This window comes from Suncus etruscus, chromosome 1, assembly GCF_024139225.1.
Source record: "Suncus etruscus isolate mSunEtr1 chromosome 1, mSunEtr1.pri.cur, whole genome shotgun sequence".
NCBI lineage: Eukaryota > Metazoa > Chordata > Mammalia > Eulipotyphla > Soricidae > Suncus > Suncus etruscus.
This window is the reverse complement of record NC_064848.1, coordinates 131,048,073-131,065,654: the sequence shown is the minus strand read 5'-3', so window position 1 is coordinate 131,065,654 and position 17,582 is coordinate 131,048,073. Positions and strand designations below refer to the sequence as shown.

The 17,582-nt window shown below is 34.9% G+C and overlaps 1 protein-coding gene across 1 annotated transcript in view; it reads left to right on the top strand.

Moving 5' to 3' along the window:
* The window catches only part of CADPS2 (calcium dependent secretion activator 2), a 613,966-nt gene that overhangs the window by 573,422 nt on the left and 22,962 nt on the right, over positions 1–17,582 (top strand). Inside the window, 1 exon segment of the mRNA XM_049771072.1 lies at positions 10,951–11,058. Within this exon segment, the coding sequence (XP_049627029.1) occupies positions 10,951–11,058 (108 nt within the window).

The following is a 17,582-nucleotide window of genomic DNA, read 5'->3' as shown; positions in this document are numbered from 1 at the left end:
TTCTACCCTGTTATTACTGACTACAATTAAAATCCAGTATACAGAAACTTAAAAAATCAGTTAAACCCACACTGATCACATTTGTATTATTTTGGACACCTGTATATATGTAAGTTTTAAGAATGCCACATATTTTTTATACCTCCTACTATAGAAGAAAGTCATAGTCAAGAGGCTCTGGAAGTAATGATTTATGAAGAAAAATTTAAAAATAAAAATGTTACCCTTGAGAATAAATAAAATTATCTTACGAGATAAGGTCATCTCTATAATGATTTTTCATGTAGAAATGTCAATCAAGAGGGAAAAACTTCGAATTTTATGACTAAAACCTAGTGGGAGACAGAAGTGAATTCAGCATAAGTGAAAAAAATTTAATTTTAAATTGTTTACAAAGGTGATATATTAGAAGCTATGTTTTCCAGGTGGGATACTAAGGATTTCTGTGTTAAGTAGGAAATATAAAGATGACATTGAAGATCCTACTCCACAGATGCAGATAGAATTCAGTTTTGTGCAAAGAATCCTTAAGGATCTCAATTTATCTTTTGGATCTACAGTCTGCATGTCCTACAAGCCCACCTGTCCTGCAAGGCTAAGAGTATAATCCTTCTGCAACTCCCTCCTTAAATATTTGGGAAGATTCAATATGCTAGTGTGAAAATGCTTAGTAAATGTAAAGCTCTGTTGAAATAAAAGGGATTGTTATCACTCACATCTTTCTGGAATGACACTTCCTGCTCCCTTGCATTCTTCTGTGATTTCTACTCTCTGGCATCAGAATGTGACCATTCTCCCAAAAAAAGAAAAAAGAAAAAAAAAATCTCCTTCCATAGAGTGAAAATTAAAAGAAGAAATTGTTTGACATGTGTGGCCTCTTTATGCTAGATTATTAACCAGCTTGGATTTATCAATAATAACTTTTAAAAGCATAACTGGTCAGTTCAATGACAATAGCATTCTCCATCCTTCTTTCTGTTCTTGTTCTTCATACTGTTTATTAGTTACTTAAGGACACATGGTGCTTTACGTCAGAATGAGAGCCAGGCAAAATATGGGGAATGGAGATGGTACAAGATTCACATCAGTTCCAGATTAAGAATCTCACTTTTATAAGACGGGAATAGTGATATTTTGTGCATTCAGATGAGCTTTCTGCTTCTCTTATCATTGGTCCTTTGTTTTTCTCCCTTTCTCACTCTTCTCTTGCATATAAATAAGGCTAATCAAGGAATTGTCTCCCTGAACTCTGATTCTTCGGCTTCTTTGAGTCTCTCTTAAGCCAAAACCTAAAAGTTTCTAATTTAGGTCTGAGTAAATAAATTTCAAGCTTATCTACTTTATTTTTAGCAAAGAGAAGAATGCAATAGCATTTTGTTTGTTTCTGTCTTTGTAATGTTTGTAAACCTGGAACATCCCAGATATAAGATATGTGATCTGTCCCTGAGCCTCATCCCCAGTAACGCTCCATATCTTAAGTTCACTTCTTCAAGTCCTCAACATAGTTTGTACAATTGATAGCACAGCAAATATACATACCCAAGGGAGGAGTTAATGACTCTTACTATATATTAGAATTATAATATTGTCATCAACATCATTATTCATATTAATAATAGCTTGGAGCTAGCATGAGATACACATATTAGTACTTTGCTTATCTAAAACTCCTATTCCTCTAAATTTCAAGTCTGTTTCTCTAGACTTGAAGTCATATATCCTTATTCTTGACCAATAGTAAGACAATTTGGATTCTATAACCTCCAGCGGGTAAGGTGTGTTAATATTCAAGTCAAATCCATAAATCTCACATAAAAATCAACCTGCTTATATCCGCTTATATCCTTGAGTATATTAAAACTAGCAAACTAAATTTGCATCTAAATTTCCTTTCCCTATTATTTTAATTTTATAAACTAACCTAATGTTTACATTTTTGCATGGGATACTACAAAAGTCTGAACATACAAGCACTTATATTTATGAGTACTTTAATTGTAACTACTTAGAAGAAATCACAAGAAACATTTGCATGTTGAATACAATGAGAACAATATGATTCCTCAAGTTACAGGAGATTGCAGCAGGTTGTGGTTTAAGATATTCTCACAGTAATTTTTATTTTTTTTTTGGTTTTTTGGGCCAAACCAGTGATGCTCAGGGGTTACTCCTGGCTCTACACTCAGAAATCCTCCTGGCTTGGGAACCATATTGGATGCCAGGAGATAGAACCACGATCCGTCCTACACTAGTGCACACTACCACTCCATTCTCATAGTATTTTGGTATAAACCTCCATTTAGTAACTATTTCCATTTGGACCAAATGGAAGACCCTCAACCAGGGCCTGAACACTAAAGTCACAGAAGACTGTGCCTTAGAAGTGGGTAGTGGCATGCTAAAAACACATTTCATGACATGTATTGTAAAATAGTGGGGAACTGTTCATTTAAATCTTGATTTTAATCCTGCAATTTTCAGTCAAAATATAAAATATGTTTTTTGTAAATATGGCTGAATTTAACAGAGAAAAAGATGACTCCATGACTTTAAATAACAGCTAGGAATTTTGAAAATTCTGATATATGTCTGAGAAAACCTTGAAATATTTTTTTTATTTTTTATTTTATTTATTTTTATTTTTTTATTATTTTTTTAATTTTAATTATGACAACAAAGATGCAAAGAAAGAGGGCAGGGTAAAGTTACAGTGGAAGCACAATCACCCATAAACAGAATTCTCGGTAGTCCCATCGATGATATCCCAGCCTTGAACTTTCGGCCAAAGAACATTAAGGAAAACAAAACTGAACCCATGTACAATACAATTACTTTGTCCCTCAAATCCCCAGTTGTAGTACATACTATTTCTTAGCAGCACACAATATAATCTAAAGACATTAGACTTATGTAACTCCTTAAACATTGAAGGCAAAGTACATTTATCTAGTTCCATGTACATACTTACTAGTTTAAGTTAACCTCAAAAGTTTTAGGACCCGGAGAGATAGCACAGCGGCGTTTGCCTTGCAAATAGCCGATCCAGGACCAAGGCGTTTGCCTTGCAAATAGCCGATCCAGGACCAAAGGTGGTTGGTTCGAATCCCAGTGTCCCATATGGTCCCCCGTGCCTGCCAGGAGCTGTTTCTGAGCAGACAGCCAGAAGTAACCCCTGAGCAATGCCGGGTGTGGCCCAAAAACCAAAAAAAAAAAAAAAAAAAAAAAAAGTTTTAGTGGGTTGTTTTTCTTAAGGATTGGAGTCAAGGGAACATAGTAAAAAATGGTGTTAGAGTGGCATTTGTTTGCATAGGCCCACCAAAATATAAGGGACATGGAAAGAAAAATTATGGCCTAAATACAAGGAGACCCTACCCCTGAAGTTTCCTGGCACAGGACCGACTCTATGCTCCAGGCAAACTAGTTTGTCCAATCCAAGTCATCGTCTGTAGTGGAAATACACCTCCATTCCTCACATAGTCTCTGTTGTTGGTATCATGCTTCTGTATTAAAGATCCTGGAGTCTGCATATCCCATATTGCAGTCAGGATGGTGCAGAGCATCCTCTCGTTTCACCTCACACTTAAGGGGCAGTAGAGAGGACCATGTCCTGTAGAGCAGGTCATTGTTGTTGTCAAGTCTTCTCAGTGTAAACGGAAGTCTCTTTTTAGGAGGTCAATGTCAGACCCTTGGTAGTGTCTTTCCTGGTAGAGGATTGCTTCCAGCTGTTGCTATAAAAGACCTTGGATGTTTCGTAGATAGCTTGCCTGGTTCCGGCGTGAATGGAGGATGCCCATTCTTCTGAGGCCTGTGCCAGGTCATTATATCAATGTTCAGGGTGTGGGGTACATTTTACTGAGATTTGTGTGTTCCTACCTCTATTAGATAAGAATTTATCTGTATGTATAGTGTTTTCCCATTTTAATGTGTCTATGCAAACAAGGATCAATGCCATGTAGCGTTATCGGCGCATCTGGAGGCAACAGGAACAAGACCAGCAATTTCCATGACATAGTTCAATCATAGGCATTAAACTGAGGGACAGTTCCACCAACAATCCTTACTGAACAGCTTACAAAGAAAAGACACGATGAAAAGTGGATAGAAACATCATGGTAGAAGAATATATAGAGAGAGTTATAGCTGTTAAAGAAAATACACATAAAATATTCAAAAGATATATGTGTTCAATATGTGTTCAATTTATGTCCTTCTAAATAGTTCTGGGATTGTTAGATCCACTGTATGTCTTTGGTCTGAGATTAGAATTGTGTGTTACTGACGTTAAAAAGGATAAATCTGGGGTACTGATGGTTGGGGGGAGTATATTTTTATCCTTGAGATTTCTCACCTGTTTACTTTTCTTCTTCCCTTTTAAAGATTGTTTCTTTCCTTTTTCCTGGGCTTATATAATATTTAAGGTGGCATAAATCTAATTTGTATACTTCAAAAAAATTTTTTCTGTTTGTGAATTTAGTTTAATTATTCGACTTTGTAGAAAACTTAGTAAAAAATACTTTCACAGAATAATCTTTTTTGGGGGGGGGGGGTTCAGCCACACCCATTTGATGCTCAGGGGTTACTCCTGGCTAAGCGCTCAGAAATTGCCCCTGGCTTGGGGTGACCATACGGGATGCCGGGGGATCAAACCGTGGTCCTTCCTTGGCTAGTGCTTGCAAGACAGATACCTTACCTCTAGCGCCACCTCACCAGCCCCTCACAGAATTATCTTCATTGCTATACTTGTATTTCTGTCTGATTTATGTATAATTTACTTAAACTACTTCTAATCCTTCTAAAAAAAGCAAACTTTAAAAAACACTTGTACTCAAATATGAAAGTATCAAAATTGCAAACATACCCAAAGTAACAAAGATCATACTAACCACTGAAAGAAAAATATATTGTTTAGCAATACCTAGAAAAAATTATGTTTGTTGAATTACCTTTCATGGTTTTTTTTAATATTCCCACCCCCTCTTCAATGTTTCTTAATCAATTATTAACTCCTTTTGAATCAAAAGACAGGGCTGATATATAAATTTCCCTAAAACAAATTTAAATTGACAAGAGAGTGATGCTAATGTAAGATCATTTTTTTCAAATAGTAATAATGATCAGACACAGGCATTTAATTTAAGAACCACAGAGATGATCATAAATCAGGTTATCACAATTCCATTCTTGATTTCCTCAGAGCAAGCTTTTCTAGGTTATGAGAAGTGCACTTTTTAAATTAAGTCAATTATACTGTAGCTTCTAGTTAATCTTTGAGATGGGAATAATACATTTAAAAATTTGTCTCCTTGCTAAAGAGACACCATGACAGTGTTTGTATCCTATATTGTTAACCTCTAGTGGAAGGTTAAGCGTCTTCTTCTGTATCTAAATCTGTTGCTATGAAAAGTGACTGCAGCACTGCACCCACATACTATCCATGACAGGAGAAAATGAAAACTTGCACCTGTGGGATTAGGTATAGAAGCAGGAAGTAAGCATTTACATTATGTAATTAGCAAGGAATTTTTTTAAGCAGTATGTTCACTGCAGTAGGTTAGCTAGTGATTAACACTTGGAAAAAAATACTGGAGTCTGAACCCTCACTTAAACTCATTCACTGACTGGTGTATTCTATTACTTATGTTACCAGTGTCAGAAGAACTCATCTTATCATCTTTTCCTTTCTTCTATATTGATTGCTTGCTTTATGCTTGTAGGAAAATTCTGTAGATGTCTTTACATATGATTTTATTACCTATGATTTTATTAGACTGTCCAGTCATTTACTGTGATTTTATTAGCCAAATTTGTACTTTTCTGAATTAAATTAAAAGCAATTCAGGGGCTGCTATTTTTGATTTATACATTACTAATAAGCAAAGTGAAGAATTGGTGTTTTAGACAGCAGTGGATTTTGGAGAATTTTTAAATATTAAGAAAAGTATTTTCTCCTTCTAAATGACACATAACAGTGCATGCATGCAATGTATCTTTTAATTAAAATAATTAAATTAATTGGGGATGGAGAAAATATTCAGTAAGCTAAAGCACTTGTTTTACATACAGGGAAGGCTGGGTTTTATCCCACTTCCTCAAGATTTCCCAAGCACTGCCAGGAACAACCTTTGAGCACCAAGTGGCAACAGCTCTTGAGCATCCTGGGTGTGATCCAAAATGAACAAAAATATTAATATCATCAACCTAGAAAATATTTCTAAACTTATCTTCCCATAATATAAAATTGATAATTAGTCTGAATCCTACTCGATAAAATTTTACCGGCTCTTCCTTTGCTATACTGTTGGTGTAATCAACTTTTTCCTGAATTTGTAGCAGTATTCTGTCACTGAAAGAGACTCACATGCACTTTTATTTTTCCATTTATATGCCAAAGAACAAAAACTAAACTAAACTTCCTTTCCTGATAAGACAACACGTAATAATGGAATATAGATATAGCAAGTTCCAAAGTATATAAATTTTACTGCCATAAAACAGTCTTTACACAAAAGGGCACTGAACCGGCGATAATTTCTTCTATCTAAACACATTTGTACATATGTAGAAACTGTTTAAAAGAAAAATTACATCTTTTCCAGCAATTTATCAGAGATAATTACCCACCATACACTGAAGAAAGGATAAAGTGTTTTAAGGAACTAATTCTAATTGGTAGATGTCACCAGCTGTTTCAGCTACTCTTACTTGTGTATATTCTTTTAATGATTATAGTCTCCTGCCATGAGCTACATGAAAATATATTCACTAGGTGTGAAATTCCCATATGTCACAGTTTCAAGAATAGGTAAACATCTCAAAGATAAAGGAGAAAGAATGCTAATGAGGAATGTAAGAAACCTGGGTTTTGTTTCTCAGGCAAGTGGATTTTAATTAATCAAAAAGGAAAAAAAGTATAGTTCAAAAAAGAAAAGGATAGTATACTACCTTTGTTTTGTTTTGTTTTGTTGTTTTGTTTGGGGACCACACCTAGAGGAACTCAGGACCTTACCCTTGTCTCTGGCATGGAGGCTCACAGCCATTCGACATACCATAATTTCAAATCCAAGCTGGCCACATGCAAGATAGTGACTTACCAACTACACTCTCTCGAGCTCCACAATACAGCATTTTTTAAAAAAGAAACTTAAATGACTTTTACCTCTCAACCTCCCTCAGAGTTCCTTATTTCTGTAGAAAGTTCTAGACCTGTCTCACCTTATGAAGTTTAACTTTTCTCTCTTGGTTCTGCCAAATGAACAACCTGTCATTTTCTTTCAGAGTTACAACTGTCAATCTTTAGTTTCTATGCAAGAAAGTCTTTCTGGACAATGCTTTATAATGTTTAATTACATCTTGAAAGATCATTTAAAAAATTACCTTTGAGGGGCCGGAGAGATAGCATGGAGGTAAGGCGTTTGCCTCTCATGCAGGAGGTCATCGGTTCGAATCCCGGCGTCCCATATATGGTCCTCCCGTGCCTGCCAGGAGCAATTTCTGAGCCTGGAGCCAGGAATAACCCCTGAGCACTGCCGGGTGTGACCCAAAAACCACAAAAAAAAAAAAAAAAAAAAAAAAAAAAAAAAAGAAAAAAAAAAAAAATAAAAAAAAAAAAAAAAAAAAAAAAAAAAAATTACCTTTGAGTCTATGGCAAGTGTTGAATGTCACCTGGTCATAATTTAGTTTCCAGTGAGTTTAATGGGTCAATTAAACTTTGAAGCGTAATAGTCTTCTGAAAGGTGGAAACAAACATGAGATTGGGGTGAGGAGAAATGGTGATAAAAGCAAGTGTCTTATTTGTCTGTTCTTTACTCTCCTCAATTAAGCTGGTCTGTGCCCAAAATGCATTGGCAATATAAGTATCATATAATTTTCCTTACAGATACCTGACTGAAACTCAGAGGCTATGTTATTATGTATAGAAAACAGTTCTTGTGTCATTCTCCTTATGCTGCAGTATATTTTCTGAATGTTTGCAAATTGTTCTGACAATATTTGAGAAACATCAAGGGTTGTCCTCAACATGTTGATAATACTTAGTGACGTTTGTACCGATTTCCCTTCCTTTTTATTGAAAAAACTGATGCATAACTTCAAACCACCAAAAGGAAAAAAAAATAACCTAGGTTTCTCTTCATTGTCCTTGTAGTTAAACTTTCAAGGTTTGCTTTTAAGATTTATGATGGAAAATAATAAAGGAATGTCTGAAAACTTGCCACCATGAGCTTCAAAATGTCATTACCTAAAGTATGTGTACTTTTTAAGAAAAGATAATAAAAATACATGTAGAGAAATATGTTTGATATTACATCTGAGTTTGTAGTATCAAAGTTTGCTGTATTTGTTTGAATTCATGATTATATATATTGTCTTTTTTGGCTAAATTGAAGAGTATAGGATCTGTTTGTGGTTCTCATTTGTCCAGAAATAGTTACAGTTTTATTAATGATATATTTCATGTCTATTAAGAATGCTATTTGAGACATGGGTAGTTTTTTCCACTATATTAAAATAAACTCCTTCCCCCACACACAAAAAATCAGAGAACTTTTAGTTTTTCATTTGAAGATTTGAAGAAAAAAACATTTCCACTCTCCTAGGATTGCTCATATATATATATATATATATACATATATATATGTATATATATGTATATAAAATTTCTTTAGGTCCAGAGTGGTGGTGAATATATATATACATATATATATACATATATACATATTATATATACATATATACATATATATAATACACCATGGGGTTTTCTCCAGAGATAATTAAATCCATATTCTCTTTTACCTTATTTTCTGGAAGTATTTACTTTATAAAATTAGCCTGTTGGAGTCTATAAGTATATTCTGTGGATATGAAATGATAGATTAATTTATTGGTCATCTAATCCATAATTTTCTTGTTGTAAAAGTCACATTCTAGAGCTGTAGTGGTAGAACAGTGGGAAGGTACTTGACCTATACATGGCCGACCTGAGTTCAATCTTTGACATCCCATAATGTTCTCCTGAGCCTGCCAGGGAGTGATTTTCTGAGTGCAGAGCCAGGAGAAACCCTTGAGTATTACCAGGTATGGTCCAAAATAAAAAATAAAACCGCATTCTAATCAAACAAGTAACCCAATATAGATTTTAAATCAATCCAAGATATATATCATAAAAATAATTTCTTTAGGTCCGGAGTAATGATGCAGCAGCAGGGTGTTTGCCTTGCGCAAGCTAACCTAAGATCGAACTGCGGTTCAATCCCCCCAGCGTCCTCTATGGTCCCCCAAGCCAGAGTGATTTCTGAGCACATAGCCAGGAGTAACCTTTGAGTGTCACTGAGTATGGTCCAAAACCAAAATAATAATAATAATAATAATAATAATAATAATAATAATATAATAATTTATTTAGACTACTCACTTAAAACTGAAGAAATAACTAAAAGTTATGTCTAAAAGGTAACTCTTTACTGCATATTTAGACTTATTCCTTTCCTTCACAGTACTGATTTTGTCAATTTTTTTAACAAGGAACAATTCTGTTAAATAAGTTTCCCTAATACTAGGAGAAAGTTAGATAATGTTGGGTAGTTATCTGATGCCTTTAACCTTCATAGAGAAATAGTATACCAATTATTTTAATTGTATTTAGAAACTATTAATTCTTAAAATGGTATTGATATATTAATGAGCAAAAGCTGTAGACAATCTGCAAATTTTTGGTTTGCGTTTTATTTATAATGCTTTAAAGAATTTTTTTTGGGGGGGGGGTTGGGCCACACCCGGCGGTGCTCAGGGGTTACTCCTGGCTGTCTGCTCAGAAATAGCTCCTGGCAGGTACAGAGGACCATATGGGACACCGGGATTCGAACCAACCACCTTTGTCCTGGATCAGCTGCTTGCAATGTAAACCGCCGCTGTGCTATCTCTCAGGCCCTGCTTTAAAAGATTTTAGTTGATTTTTTTTCATGATACATACCTATATATTTAAAAAAAAAAAACTTTACCATATTTTCTTTTAATATTTAATTTTACTCAAAATAAAAAGAAAATTTGAATTTGAATTTGTATTTCTTAAGTGTCTTTAGTAGCTAAGAAAAACAACTTGAGGGGCTGAAGAGATAGCACAGCAATAGGATGTTTGCTTTGCAAGCACTGACCCAGACCGACAGTGGTTTGAACCCAGCATCCCATATGGTCCCTTGTGACTGCCAGGAGCAATTTCTGAGCACAGAGCCAGGAGTATCCCCTGAAATGCTATTGGATGTACCAAAACAACAACAAAAAAAAAAAAAACCTGGATAAAACTACATTTTATGGGCCCGGAGAGATAGCACAGCGGCGTTTGCCTTGCAAGCAGCCGATCCAGGACCTAAGGTGGTTGGTTCGAATCCCGGTGTCCCCATATGGACCCCCGTGCCTGCCAGGAGCTATTTCTGAGCAGACAGCCAGGAGTAACCCTTGAGCAATGCCAGTGTGGCCAAAACAAAACAAAACAAAACAAAACCTACATTTTTAATGAGTATAAGTTCATATACAAATAGATGTCTATATGTATGAATATGTGAGAAAAGGCCAGATATAATGAAAAGTAAAAATTGTATTTGCAATTAGTAGATGACTATTGCCTAAGGAAATATCTTGAAAAAAATGTTTATATAACTTATCATATTAAAAAAAAACTTTTTTCATATTAAAAAAACTTTTTAATAATGAGTGACTGTGACCTCAGATTATAGACATAAACAATAAACTTTCATTTAATTATGTAATTTATTGTGATTTATTGATTTTTTTGAAGCAGATCTTACCAATGTACTTTTCAAAATGATGAATTTTGATGATGATGAATTTGTTTTCTATTAGCTATGATTAAATACTATTGTTACAATAATTTTTTGTTTGTACAAAAAAAAAGGTCTGATTTTTTTCATTCCATGTTTGTTTTCCTTTTGACAGAAGCCAGGAATGGATCTCGCAGATACTTACATTATGTTTGTCCGGCAAAACCAGGATATTCTTCGAGACAAGGTCAATGAGGAGATGTATATAGAAAAGTTATTTGATGTAAGTAACTACTTGTGCAAATGTCCTGACATTCTAGGCATACAAAATAGGTAAAAGTTTCATACAACTGTATAATTGCAAAACACACTCCTATTTATTCATCTTTTTTCTTCTAGGTTACTATGTAGTGGGTGAGTGATTTTATTTCTTTGACTACAGGACCCTTAATTGGTTTCTTTCTGTACCTGAAAACGATCACAGTCAACATGAAAGTTTAAAGTTTCTCAAGGTTAATTTTCACAAGCAAGATAATAACCAATTCATGCTCATATGCCACATTTCAGTTTCTTTGCAGCAACCATTAAGCAGAATCATAGTGTTTTACAGGATTTGGCCCCTGTTCTCAAAGTTATTTTTAAGTCAAGATTTTTTTTTCAGTTAAAGAAATAAACTACACCAATAAAGCCAAATAACTGCTACATTTTATTACTGAACATTTTTATCTTGGTATACAGTACTGATGTATGCTAACAAATATAGTAGCATTTTTTGTTTTCTCAATACATGGGTCTTCATTTAAGCATAAGAAGTGCTTGAATTTAGTGATTGTTTGAAAGACCAGGATCATCAAGTTGCATTTGAGTTTCTGTAAAATAGACTAAAAGAGCAGTCAATTTCAATAACAATGTTGTCACTCATTTGTAATTAACAGTCAGTTCAAAGGAAATTATACTTTACTTGTGACATAACTTTGCATATTTGAACACAGTAGTGATTCTGAGAAGAATACTTGCTTTGAACTGTATTTATTTATGTACATCTCTGCATTTTAGAAAAGCTTTTCTGGCAGTTTCATTTAATTATGCAAGTTACTGCAAATGTTTTCATAACAGCAATTCACGGGCTTCGCAGTGAAACTTCAACTGTGGCAGTTACAGAAGGTCCTGCTACGTCATCATATCTGCCATGGTCTTTCCTGTCACTGTTCCCTCTTTGTCAGGTTGGGTGGTCAAATGGTTCTTATTCTTAATACTTTATGTTTCTAGTCTCTTCCCAGGCTGTTTTACAATAAAAGTATCATCTGTTTTAATAAGCTAAGTGTTAATATGTGTGAAAAGAATGATTGCCTAAAAGCTTTGATGCCCTGCAGGGGTAGAAAAATTATCATCCATCCAGCTGGCTCTTTTACAAAATACTGAAACCATATTAGCAACTTCACTTACATTTGCTATTGCTTTGAATTTACAAACATATGTTTTACTTCCAGTGTCCTTATTTCATTGTTGTGTGGTTGTTACCTATGTGGTAATATTCAAAAATTGTCGCATATTAAAAGGAAAGTTAAATTGATATTGTTTCTATGGTGTTCCCTCTTAGTAAAGCAAAAACCTATATTCTCTGCTGGACATAACTTTGTTTTTATTTTGTTTTGGGGAGGGGTGGCTTTTGGAGCCACATTCAAAAGTGCTCAGCGATTACTTCTCCTCACTCTGCAATTAGGGATCACTTCTGGTAGCGCTCAGAGGAACATATGAGGTGCCAGGGATTGAACCCAGTTCAAGAATATGCAAGGCAAGGGTCCTACCCACTGTATTATCACTTTGGCCCCTCAAAAGAACATAAAAATGGAGTTATTCTGCATGTAAACCATCATAAAGAAATATGTGTGTATATTATATTTTAGTATCTTCAGGGCTTCTAGTTTTGGTGACTTATTTATCACTCTGATTTTTATAACAGTAGCAAATAGAGCTGTCTAAAATGAATGCAAAGAGACCAACATTAAACTGATATGCTATTTTAATTGTCATATATATATAATATATATTTCAGTAACTAAGAATCTGTTCTAGCTCTGCGCTTGCTTCTAAAAGGATGTTTGGACATCCTTGTTTCTTCCTTGGTTGTCACTCTGCATCTCCCAGCAGAATGTGGAACTCATTATTTGTAAAATAGATGCCATGTCCTGAAACATTCTAATATTTTTAACTTGTACATTTCTGACTATAATTAAAAATATAGATTCTCATGCTATTGATATGTTGTTGAGAATAACACATAGAAAGGGGTATATGATGAGCCCCTAATTAGCCAGGACTGAATTTGCCTCAATTACAATTCATAAATGAGAGGTTATCAAGGATGTGTTGAAAGGTAAAGTAGAATGTGTATCTCAAGCAACAGATCATTACTGAGAGATATTATATAATTATTGGAAATCCACTTGACTGAAGCTTGAAATAATAGTATTAAGTATCAAGAAATAGTTGAAAATAATGACCTTGTAAATACCATTAACGTCTTTAGTCTATTATAGATAAAAGATTGAAGAAAATAATTTTTCAGGCATCGTGACAGACTTCTGCTATTCCAATTAGAGTCTTTCCATAATAAGGAAAGTGTACCTTCTAACTTCAAATGTAAAGAAAAATGTTCACACACAAACACAATACACACTACAGTGGGTAGACAGTGATTTTACTTAACAGGTTAAGGGTACAAGAGCTACCATTTCTGATTAAGTGGTCTATATAGCTTACCTCTTTAAAAGGACTTACTTTTTACCTTTTTATTTAGTTTTATTGGGCTGGGAGGACAATACCCAGTTGGGCTCATGGTTAACTCCTGTCTCTGCACTCAGGAATCACATCTGGCTGGGCTTGGGGATCATATATAGTGCAGGAATCCAAATGGGTCAGCCACATGCAAAGATAAATGTCCTACTCACTGAACGATCTCTCCTGTCCCAAAATTTTCATTTTGATTGAAGAGTAGATGAGTGTATATTTTGCAAACTAGTTTGGATTCCCATCCCTTTGTATGGTCACCTGGATATCACCAGGAGCAACACCCAGCACAGAGCTGAGAGTAGCTCCTCAGCACTACCAGGTGTGTCACCAGAATCAAAACACACAAAAAAAATTTACTTTTTTCTTAAGAATATTTTTTTATTTTGGAAATCTGATGTAAAACAGCATTTTTAATAAAACAAATATTTTACACAATTTGTAAGACACATATGCCACTTGTCTCCAGAGCAACTCATATGTATAACTAAATAATCTTAGTTCAATATAATGCTCTATAAAAAAAAGCTGTTGAGTAAAGTTTGGTGTAACTTACTCTGAGAAGAGTAACTAATTACTTTTGTTATTCCTGAAAAAAATTTTAATTAATCAAACATCTCGATTGTTCCTAATTGTTGTGCTAAAATGCCTTAGGGTTTAATTGAGGACATTGTACCAGTGATTAAAGCCACAAGATCACCACTGCCCTAGATTTATGTTCATTGTTTGGGATTTTGGCTCCCAATGAGAATGCTACCTTCTATTGCTGTCTCTGTAGAACTCACAAGGCCACAAACCTCTTATTAAATACTTTGTCCTGCTGTTATGATTATTCTACTCTTCATATTCAGGAATTTTTTTTATTGTTGTTGTTTATTAACTTCAAAGAGGGAAATGTTGAAAACCTATAATTATAAGGAACCAGAGTGATAACTCAAATAGTAAAGCACTAGTCTAACATATGCAACCCCCCATATTTCATTGCCCCCTATAGTCTGCTGTGTGTTATCACTAAAATGTCTACAAAGCTTTTCTGGCCTAAGCAGCATTGTCCTGACCTGGCAATATAATCATCATATTCACACTATCTAGCAAACTACTGCTGGGAATGGCCCAGACCTTGGTACTATACTGGAAATGGTCTGTATAGGGCTAGAGGAGCAGAATTTAGAACCTGAGAGATAGCACCAGGTTAAGGATTTGTCTTGAACACTGAAAACAGAGTTCAAACCCCACCACCACTTATGGTCCCGTGAATCCTGACTGAAATAAGCTCTAAGCATTGCCAAGTGTAGCTTAAATCTTCCACCAAAATTAATTAAATTAATGGATAAATACCAATATAATTAATTAAAATGTCATAAATGGGCAATCTTAAACTTTTAAATCAAATCTTGAAATAGTAAAACTAAAATCATCTGGAAATCCAAAAGTTAATATTCAAATACTAAGACGTGCTTTACTGAATTAGTACTTTTAAGTCTTCAAAATATTTTCTAATTAAATAATAAATAATTTTGATTAATTATTTATTATAAAATATTATCCCAGTGTCAACCTCCTTCCACCAATGTTCTCAGAGTCCATCTCATGCTGCCACCCCATGCCCAACCTGCCAGCAAAAAAGGCCCATTTTTAATTTTGGTTGTTAAAGTTTGGGTCTCATGATTTTATTGTGGTTGACTCTGGCTTGGATATATAGTTCTATCCTTTAATACCACCAATGCACCAATGCCCTTGAGAACCATTGGCCCCTGTCACCCCAATCTTTCATATTTGTGTTTCTCCTCCTCCATTCAATTTCTTTCCCCCTTCTTCCTATACTCTGGGGCCTACAGTGTTCTTGACAATCCCTATTTAAATCATTATATTTCTTCATGAATTGTTCTAAATATCACAAATGATTCTGTATTTATCCTTCTTCTGGCTTACCTCATTTAACATAATATCTTCCAGTTCCATCCATGTTTCAGCAAATTTCATGATTTACATAATTCTTTACAGCTTTGTAGTATTCTGTCATATATGTGTACCACATCTTCATGATTCAATTGTCTATTGTTGGACATCTTGGTTGATTCCAACTCTTAGCTATGGTACTGAATGCTTCAATAGCAGTGTACATACATCCTTTTAGATCAGTGTTTTTCTATTCTGGGGCTAGATAGCCAAAAGCAGGATTGATGTATCATATGACAGACTGACTATTAGTTTACTGAGAACCATCCATATTGTTTTTCATAGGGATTGGACCAGGCAGCATTCCCAACAGCAGTGGATAAGAATTCTAAAACATAAATAATTTCTTGGCTCTAAAAATAGTACAGTGGATGGGGCATTTGCCTTGCACAAATGACCTAGGTTTAATTCCCAGTACCCCATATGGTTTCTTGATCATGCCAGGAGTGACCCTTGAAAACAGAGCCAGAAGTAAGACTTGAGCATAGCCAAGTGTTTCTCCTCAAAAAAGATGTTTAAACTATTTAACACAAAGTATTATTATGTGATGATCAATCTAAACTGTTAATTAAAATATGTAGTTTATGGAATATATTAAATTATATTTAAAAAAGTAATTATAAATACCTCTTTCAATCCCTGGGTAGTCCATTTGCCAGGAATTATGTGTTTGCTTTCAACTGTCTCAATTCCAATCTTTTGAAATTAATATCATCCTTTTCCTCACTTTTTTTTACTGGACCCAGGGCTTAACACAGGTACATGAAGCACTTTACCACTCTAGCCACATTTAGGTCGTCACCCCCTTTAATCCATCTCCTACTTACAAAAACTACCCAGAGCATGACAAGTGACTTGTGAGGTTTGAATCAGACTTTAAAACTCTCACTTCAAAGTCTGTCTTTTCTCTGCCACGTTTTAAACTTAAAGGATTTGAAATGGCAAAACAGCTGCGGGAATAGCACAACACCATAAATTTCAGAAAACTAAATTTCAGCCATAGCTTCTCATTAGCTATCTGAGTGAGGTTCACAAAATCAGGTCACACCTATTTAAGACGCAGGAGAAGTAAGTATAGTTGAATTAAAGAAATTGGTCTAGGGGCCGGAGCTGTGGTACAAGCAATAAGGCATCTGCCTTTTCCGAGCTAGCCTAGGATGGACTATGGTTTTATCCCCTGGCGTCCCATATGGTCCCCCAAGCCAAGATCGATTTAGGAGCACATAACCAGGAGTAACCCCTGAGTGTCACCAAGTGTGGTCCAAACCCTCCCCCTCAAAAAAAAAAAAAAATATTGGTCTGGAACCCTAGCTGAGTTCTGAAATTCCTTCTAGATTTTTAGATTTTATATCAATCAAACTTACCCAGTTTTAAAATTTAGCAATGGTAGCAAAAAATGCTGGGTTATTTTTATTGAGTCTTGCTTAAAGCCTTCCTGAGTAGCAATGCTGTGTGTGTGTAAAAATAATCAGATGAAAAAGAAAATCCAATGAAAGCAGGAAATTCTACAGTAATGCAGTAGAGAAAAAACTAGAAAAGAACTAGGCCATGTGACACCCAAACATATTGGAATTCAAACTTAGAAATAGAATTGAAAGTTATCTATTCATGCTAAATTCTATGGAGTAAGTGACTGGATTATGTTCAAAAGAGGCTACCACTGCCTCTCAGAGAGTCACAGACAGTATGTTATCCATGACTTAAGGGACATAGTGATAGTGTATCAGATAGGTTGCCTCTAACCAACCTGGGTTCAATCCCTGGCATCTCACATAGACATCTAAATTTGCAGAGGTAGTTCTTGAGTCAAGAATAACTCCTGGGGCCAGAGAGATAGCACAGCGGTGTTTGCCTTTCAAGCAGCGGATCCAGGACCTAAGGTGGTTGGTTCGAATCCTGGTGTCCCCATGCCTGCCAGGAGCTATTTCTGAGTAACCCCTAAGCACCGCTGCCAGGTGTGGACCAAAAGCCAAAAAAAAAAAAAAAAAAAAAAAAAAAAGAATAACTCCTAAGCACCACCAAGTTGGTTTTAAAAATGTAAAAAAAAAAAATTAAATT